Raw genomic sequence first — 8,411 nt, forward strand, 5'->3', positions numbered from 1 at the left:
CTACGTGGACCCACCAACCATAGTTTATACATGCACATTCTAGTTTACTCTTTAAAGTAATTAATGACTTAAAGTTGAGTATCTTTCATGCTAAAATCTATTACTTATATTAAAACAAAACAATTTTGGCCAAATGTCATATTCTTACACATATGTCTGACACGTGGCATTTTATTATTTCTCCGATTCACCATTTGAGCGGCAAATTGAATACACGCTCACGACGTGTTTCTCTCATTCTTTTCTTTCCCTCACATTCTAGGTTTCTCTCATTCTCTTCCTTCTCTCTCTGCCGCCTCTTTACTGATATCAATCTCCCCTCTATAATTCTATTGAACTCTCTATTTCCGGTAACCAGTCACCATCTCCGATCGACCACGTTTTTCCGGCGACTGAGCCCCTTTTCGTATACTAAATCCAAAACCATAAGCACCACAATAAACCTACATTCTTCTTTTCAGGTATGAAAGATCCGAAAACCTAAACTTACTTGTACATATTCAAGTTTGTTAACCCACAAATCGAACTGCTGATGATTATTGGTATGTCTTCAATGCCACCCAGTTTGGGGAAACGTTTCATTGTGTTGTGGTTAAGATGGGTTTTGATTCTAATGTGGTTTTGGAAACTGGGTTGTTTGTTTTTTTATGCGATGGTTGGGGATTTAAGTTGTGCACGGAAGATGTTCGATGAAATGTCTGAAAGAGATGTTGTATATAAATGATATAACCCGATTCAAAGGTAACTTCCCAACTTCAGACGCTTCTAGGGTTTCTTCCAGAAATCCCGTTCCTCACCTCTGCCTCCTCATCTACACCCTCTCATCTATCACTCTTCCGCCACCTCCGTCAGCCACGGCTTCCGCCGACCACCGCCGTTCCATTCCCCTCTGTTTTAAGATCACCCTGTCTTCCTCGCATATTGAAAAATCTCTATTACTGGCATCGTTTTACCGGACGGTTTTCTCGGTTCATTGCCGCGGAAGGAGGTGGAGCCACATGTCGCGAATGAAGTTGTTACTCCAAGCTTTAGGAACTATTGGAAGGCTGGTGATTTTGATGAGTTTTTGGATGGTGATTGGGATACAAGTCCGGTGAGTGTTAATGTGTTTGATATTTGGGATTTGTTTTAATTTTATGATGTTAGAAGTGAATGTTTGAAGATTATGTTACTAATTTTGTTTACCTGATTGAGATTTTAGGTTAATTTTTATTTGAATCTGAGTTTTTGACAAGTCTTAAGTGAATATTTGGGGATTTTGTGAAAGTTAATCGTCATTAGTAGAATTTATTGATGTTAGAAGCGAATGTTTGAAAGTTTGATCGTTATGTTATTGAATTTGTAGGATGGTGGGAATTGCCAGTGAGAACGACGACGAAGACCGATGGCTGGTGTTTTCCGGCCATTGATGTAAAATCTGAAAAGGTAAACTTATTGTGAACTAAATGTAATATTATTGAATTCCAGTTATTATAAGAATACATGTTCGTTAGAAAAAAAAAATGGAATTTTAATTATTAAGTAAAGACTGTCATGGAGATAATGTGTGACCGCTAATAGTTGTGGATTACTTTTCCTTTGGAATAAGATTAAAAGGTTAACATGGCATCTTAATGGAACCAATGGTTTAGTAGGACATCTAGAAAAACTTACGAAAAAATTAGAAGATTACATATTATTGTAATTAATGATTTGACTTTTACAAACTAAACCGAATGGTAAAATAGTGTGATAAAAATCTTTGTGTTTGATTAAAATATAGAAAAAAAACTTGAGTTTGGCATAACTTTATCAGGAACAAAATGGCACTTTAGTTCCAACAAGATTGAAGAGATATTAGCAGAACTGTTTCAGTGGTGGTGAGAATTCGAAGTCTAATCATCAGATTATGGGACCACTTTGGTTTATATATGCAGGTACGATTTCAAACTTATATTTGATATTTTCTATTGTAGTTGTTTGATTTATCAAAACTGATACAAGAGCAAGATACAAACATATGGAAAAACTTAATTTAAGTAACAAATTTGTTTGACAGAGGCAGAATTGAAAGTTATTGAAAGAGAAGCCTTGAAACAAAATGATTGGTATGAATTTACATTTTTGTAAAGGTGGCAAAAAATGGGTGGGTCGAGCGAGTTTGGTTTGAGTCAAAATGAGTAATATTGATATGGGTGAAAATGAGTCCAGGTGGGTTCGTTTCATGGAATGGAATGGAATGGAATGGAATTAGGAAGTTTTGCAAGTATAATTGGATTTAAAAAGGAAATAATACATAAGAGATGATACTTGAGGTTTGGATCATGATTTTGAAGCCGTAAATTATGGTTATATTTCTGTTGAAAGATTAATCTTATAGGAAAACACACATGATTTCTTACTAACTGGTAAATTTTAAAAATTGTATTAACAAATTACTAGAGTTTGAGTTAAGGCATATAGATGCATTCGGTTCTACGGCTTATGAGAATCAGGAAAATACTGTTTTCTAATAATTTCTTTCTCTAATTTACAGGGGATGACGACTATCCTACAGGTGGATCACTATGCTCAAAAGATTCGCCCCGTTTTCTTTCCATTTACTGTTCTCCTTGCAAACGTCAAAGAAGCAGTGATTCATGATTTCTATATCTTGAAGAAGAAAAGAGTCCATCTATTGAAGTCCTTCCCGATGAGATTCTTTATGAAATCTTTAGGCGTTTGCCTGGTGGTCAAGCTCGAAGTGCAGAGATGTGTGTCTCTAGCTGTTGACTCACTGTTCTGAGTAATGTTAGAAACAGAGATTGTTCATGAACCATCTAATGACTCTGAAATGGTTCAAGAAAATGATGCATTTCTTACTATATGCTTAGAAGGAAAGAAAGCAACAAATATCTATTTTTGACACGATAAGGGATAGATAAAGAATGATTGCGGTTCAAGCAGTGTCTTCCAAATGAGATGGCTCACTAAGCTGCAGGCTGTTGGGATGCTGAAATCGAGTCTTCTTATGGAGTAATGGTTGGACCGAGTGTGTTGGGATTGCTGACATATCCACATATGACCTGCGTGCACCCACTGTAGGTGTTTTGTTCCTCACATTCGCTTATTTTTATGTATTTGAATTTATTCATTTAGACATGTTTTTCGTTTATGTTAATACATTTGTTTTTTAGGAAAAAAGTGGTGTAGCTCTTGTAGCCCAAGAGATATTTTGCAGAGTTAAAAGAAGTGGATGTAAATATTGTCCTTGTGATGTTTTTTTTTTCTTTTTTTTTTAAATTGAGCAGCTGCTAATATTTAGTGCTTTTATAGGAACTGGTTATTAAACATGTTAAGAAGGAACTTCGGCTTGCATTGAAGGGTAGTCAAAAGATGGTGGGGTTGAAGCACCGGAGGTATAAAGGAATTTATCTTTTAACTTTACTTCTATCAAAATTTTAAACTATAATTTTACAACTAAAACTAGAAATGTAAGGTATATAAAAGAATCAAGTCTAAACTATAATATTGAAACTCTTTTTTTTATATCTGGTAAATTTTGGCATAAAATACTTTATTAGTTTTACTTATGTTATAAAAGTTTTCCAAAAACTAAACTATTCATTTAAAGAGGTTAAACAGTGAGCTTGCAAACCTGCGGGTCTGATCCAAACTGAGCTGAACCCATTTAAATTAAACTAACAAATGGGCTTTTTTGTTGGTGTTTTCGTTGGAATGCAAACCTGCGGGTCTGATCCAAACTGAGCTGAACCCATTTAAATTAAACTAACAAATGGGCTTTTTTTGTTGGAATGCATATCAGTATATCACCTTTAAAAGCTATCCTACATTAACTGATGGCTGCATTTTGTAATCCTGTATGGTGTTTTCGTGGATCAATGTAGGTTGATTGGCTTAACAAGTTCATCGAGTACATGTGGCCTTGACAAGGTATATTAGTAAGTAGTAACGCTAATTATGATCGTTTTTGCTGTTTCTTTAGTAACCCGTTTGTATTCGTAGGCAATATGCAAGACTGCAAAGGAGATTGCAAAGCCCATTATTGCTGAACAAATTCCAAAGTTCAAAATTGATTCGGTTCAGTTTGAGCATCTTACCTTATGGTCGTTGCCTCCTACTTTTCAAGGTAATCTTTGATATTTTTCTTAAAATATCAAAGTATTTACTGTTATTCTTAAATCAAATAAACATGTTTTCCAAAATATTTGATGTTATTCATTTTTGTTACGCATTTGGTCCTGTGAAGATTCTGAGTTTCTGACTACAGGTTACATGGTTAAGAACTAAAAACCAAAACAGCTGGCCCAACCATAACCTGTTCATACGGTCTATGTGTTGGTATTAAGACTGGTCTGGTTGGTCCAACAAAATAAAACTGGTCTAAACCAAGTGCTTGAGGCATAGCAAGGAACCGAAACAAATCAGTCGACCACAAGTGCCTTTCTCATGCAGATCCAACAAGTACATTTCTGGCTCACTAATGAAAAAGGGGACAAAGGATTATGGCAGTGTCGTGGAGTGTGTCACAGTGGATGGCGATACGGTGTGGATGGCGATTAGTGATTGGGTTATTTCTTGCTTAACTGTTACTGATGAGATCGCTGGTTCGATTCTGACCGGTGATATCGGTCCATTTCATGTCACTTAGGTTCAAATTTGCTGCCCGTTTTAATTTTGTGCAGGTTAGTAATTATGTCTCCTGATGTGTTAAGTTTTTTTTTAACTCTAATTTATACTCTTTAGACGTGTAACTTGTAACCTGAAACCTGTTATCTTTAGTTTTGTTTCTGTGGTTACACTGTTACAGTTAAAAAAGATATATGGTTCTGGTTTGATTTTTTACATTTTTGCTATGATTTCATCTGCAATAGATAGTGGTTCTGATGTCATAGCAACTTTAAGGCCTTTAAAGGAGTTATTTTTAATTATATAGGTTCAAGTTCTGAACATTGTGCAACATGATCTTGTGCATATATGAATTGGAGAAGATGTATGACATATGCAGTTTCAGTACATTGGTTGCAGTTTCAATCCGAATTGGCCCATTTTCACATAATAGCCACATAGGTAAATAAAATAGCCATGGGTATGGAATTTTATAATCACGGCCAATAAGCATGGATTGGGTGTCAAAAAGTATTGACCCGTACTCAACCAGAACCAACACGGGCCCGTTTCAACACGAAAAATTGCCGCTTGATGTATAATCTTCTTTAAAAAAACATTTTTAACCAACCCGCCCCAAAACCCGTTTTGGCCCGAACCCGTTTCGACCTGACCAAAACAACCTTTTTTTTTTAATTTAGCCGTTTTGACCTATGACCCGACCCGTTTGCCAAGTCTACTACAACCTTTTTTTTAATTAGCAATTTTTTTTAATTGAGCCGTTTTGAAAACTTGAGGAGTCATGTACATTAATTTACCTAAAAGTATACACGTTACATGTACATTTAAGGTTCATGGTGGCATGATGGATAATAGAAGCATTTTTAGCTTTGTTCATCATGTTGGTTATCATTATAGGGAACATAAACTTTTGGCATCAATTAACAAAAGAGATTTTCTCGGTACATATCACAAAAATAATTGATACGTATTTTTTATGCTGCCGCATCGCTATCCGTGGCAACGTGTGGGCATTCCCACTATTATTTATACACTTTGTGATAATGTAGATTAAATTTTCCGACCCGCGAAGTTCGCGGGTGATAACCTATGTCCTTATATATGCACCTTGCAGGATTTAAATCATCTCCACGTTTAGATAGAAGATTCGTACTTTACCACCACACCAAGGGACAAGGTAGTTGGTAGCTTACGGGTGCTGTATCTTTTTGTTGGACAATCACCCAACAGAAGCAGGTAGATTTCGTAGGGAATCCAAACCGAGGTCCTAAACAATGCCTTTGTCTCATTGTAGTTTACTAATTTATTATTACTTCAACGGTTATTTAATTCAAACGATTACTTCAATAAATTAAACTTATTCATTTGTGTTTTAGTCCACCCGCGAACCTCGCGGGTTCTTAAACTAGTCACATATATAAGTAATTTCACCTTTGTGAGTATGTGACTGTTGAATCCAATTTCCTTCACCAAGAAGTTTAACAAAACTCTGATAATAAAGAAAAATAGAAAAATAGAAACACTTAAATACGCTAACATATGAAACAGGCTCATAATCTGAGACATGATGCCGTTTTTACATAGACACACTTATCTGGAGCAGTTCATTTAAGTTGAAGCTGGTCGTCATCATCACAGATCACCGTCAAGCCTCTTCATAGGGTAATCACCAGGATATGTGCATAAAAAAACAAAAAGAATTAATCACTAATGATGTAAGAAAACTATAACTATATGGCCATAAGGGAATTAATTCTGAGTTTCAATTTCACAGCAACAAAACCAACTCAAAATGAGGTAATTAAACTATTAATTAATTTGTTAAATCCTCCAATAAAAGGAAATAGCATATTAATATGTTAATTTTTTTTATAAAATATGATTTATGTTAATTTAAAATACACTTTCGGTAACTTTCATCCAGTTTGACCCACTTAAATTTTTGGCTAATATAGTTAATTTTACCAGCTTGACCAGTTGAAAGTAAGACTTAACAGCACATTCATAAGTAAACTGGTCAACATAAGATCAGGTAAGTATTCTGCACTTTGTATGTCAAGACCAAACTAAATAGCAAATAACGTCTTATTTTATTTCATTGAATTTTCTTAAGGAACTGTACTAAATCTAAAATCAAATAGGTGATTGTAGTCTTTTTGCTAGCATAGAAGACAATGCTATTTAAAGTTGACTTATAGCCCTAATTACAAACAATACTGATCCAATTAAGAAATAAAAAATAAATAAGTAATGAAATGATAGCCCTTTAAAAATATGAATCGTTACCTTGAAGATACAAAACAACTTTGATGATGTTTAAATCGAATAGAAAATGAAAACGTGCGGCTGGTGGTTGCGGTTAAGTGGTTTAGGCCTGGTCGGCAACTGGTGGAGTGCGACGATAGTGAGGGCGGCAGATGGTGGTGCGACTGAAATGGTACAAAAAATTCATCCCAGCAAGCTGCTAATGCCAACTCAAAGAAGATACAACCATTTTACCAAAAAAAATCATTGAAACCTAGATCGAGCATCATGCCATTGGATCGTGATATTGAACTGTATTCACCCGACCTTTTACTTCCTTTCTGCAAATATAGCAAACCACAACACTTGTATATGTAGAACAACCTTGGAGCTGTATTTGACTAACAATATTAGACCCACAACTACTTGATGACCCACTTTTTCTGCACACCAACCATCAATGGACTCAATAGCTACCTTGTCTTATGTTTTTCAATATGTTCAACTTTTCAACTCATGAATTACCACTAATAAAACATGCTTATACTAATAGCAGCCATAAGTTTAGGTAATCTTCATTTCTGGTTCATAATCCAAACCAACTTTTGAATTAAACCCAATGATAATGCATGTCCAACACGATGATAAACAGAAACAACCAAATTACAAAATCAGTTAAACAACCAGATCCATTTAAAATACCTCCTTGACTTCACAAAAAAATAAACTGATGATGCCTTATATCCATCCCACTCTATAGATATAAACACAAAGGGATAACTAAAATATATTGAAAAACACACCCAAAATATTACCTTTCCAACAGTGTTGGCTCTGCAATTAATACACGGTTAAGAAAACGGAGTTCCATTGTTCCAAACCAGCTCATCATTTACAGGAAGCTGAAGGAGACAAATCAATTAGTTCAACAAAAAATAAACATTCTTTTCATCCTTATCCAGTCTCCAACTGTCCAGATGTGAAGATTGAGGTAATTGTCTCCTGGTGATGAAGTAACTGAAAACGGGCGCCTAATACTTTTATTAAAAACTAGGAAAAATAAACATAAGCGACACTATTAAGAAATAATGGATAGATTGAGGACATATGTAATATATCTACCATTCGAATGGCGAGATTGATGGGCACGACAGAAAATATACTGCCACTCATGTATTTAAATCCGTTCGGTTTAGACATGAGTATGATGAATATATGTCCAAGTAATTGAAAACATCAGTTCCTGACCAAGCTGCACCCTCCTGTTTCAATAACAATTATGATAACTATTTACAAAGTAAAATCAAGCTTCAAGAAGCAACAATTTTCAATACGAATTTCAAGAAAACAAAGTCGGTTAAACATAACAATTCAACTAACATCATAGACAAACATTGAAGGTAAATCGTAACACAAGAAAACAAAGTCGGTTAAACATAACAATTCAACTAACATCATAGACAAACATTGAAGGTAAATCGTAACATAATTTTAAACAAACTGTTCAGTTTTCATAGAGTAGACATATAAAATAACAAATAAAATAACAAAATAAACAG

The 8,411-nt window shown here is 34.8% G+C and overlaps 1 protein-coding gene across 8 annotated transcripts; it reads left to right on the forward strand.

Moving 5' to 3' along the window:
* Positions 1 to 239: 239 nt before the first annotated feature.
* On the forward strand, positions 240 to 5,983 carry LOC110897899. 8 transcript variants are annotated; one of them, XR_002569072.2, is made up of 12 exons: positions 251 to 1,093; positions 1,346 to 1,425; positions 1,796 to 1,916; positions 2,039 to 2,087; positions 2,516 to 3,059; positions 3,156 to 3,216; positions 3,295 to 3,377; positions 3,867 to 3,912; positions 3,985 to 4,108; positions 4,250 to 4,664; positions 4,916 to 5,049; positions 5,723 to 5,983. XR_002569072.2 is itself a non-coding variant. In XM_022144632.2 (2 exons), exons 1-2 carry the CDS (start codon positions 690 to 692, stop codon positions 1,407 to 1,409), a joined length of 468 nt encoding a protein of 155 aa, XP_022000324.1. In that variant the 5' UTR covers positions 240 to 689; the 3' UTR covers positions 1,410 to 1,426. The 8 variants fall into 8 exon arrangements, 1 of the variants encoding a protein (XP_022000324.1); XR_002569074.2 differs by lacking the exon at positions 4,916 to 5,049 and having other exon boundaries at positions 252 to 1,093; XR_002569073.2 differs by lacking the exons at positions 4,916 to 5,049; positions 5,723 to 5,983 and having other exon boundaries at positions 250 to 1,093; positions 4,229 to 4,760.
* The last annotated feature ends 2,428 nt before the right edge of the window (positions 5,984 to 8,411 follow it).

Source organism: Helianthus annuus, chromosome 13 (assembly GCF_002127325.2).
Source record: "Helianthus annuus cultivar XRQ/B chromosome 13, HanXRQr2.0-SUNRISE, whole genome shotgun sequence".
NCBI lineage: Eukaryota > Viridiplantae > Streptophyta > Magnoliopsida > Asterales > Asteraceae > Helianthus > Helianthus annuus.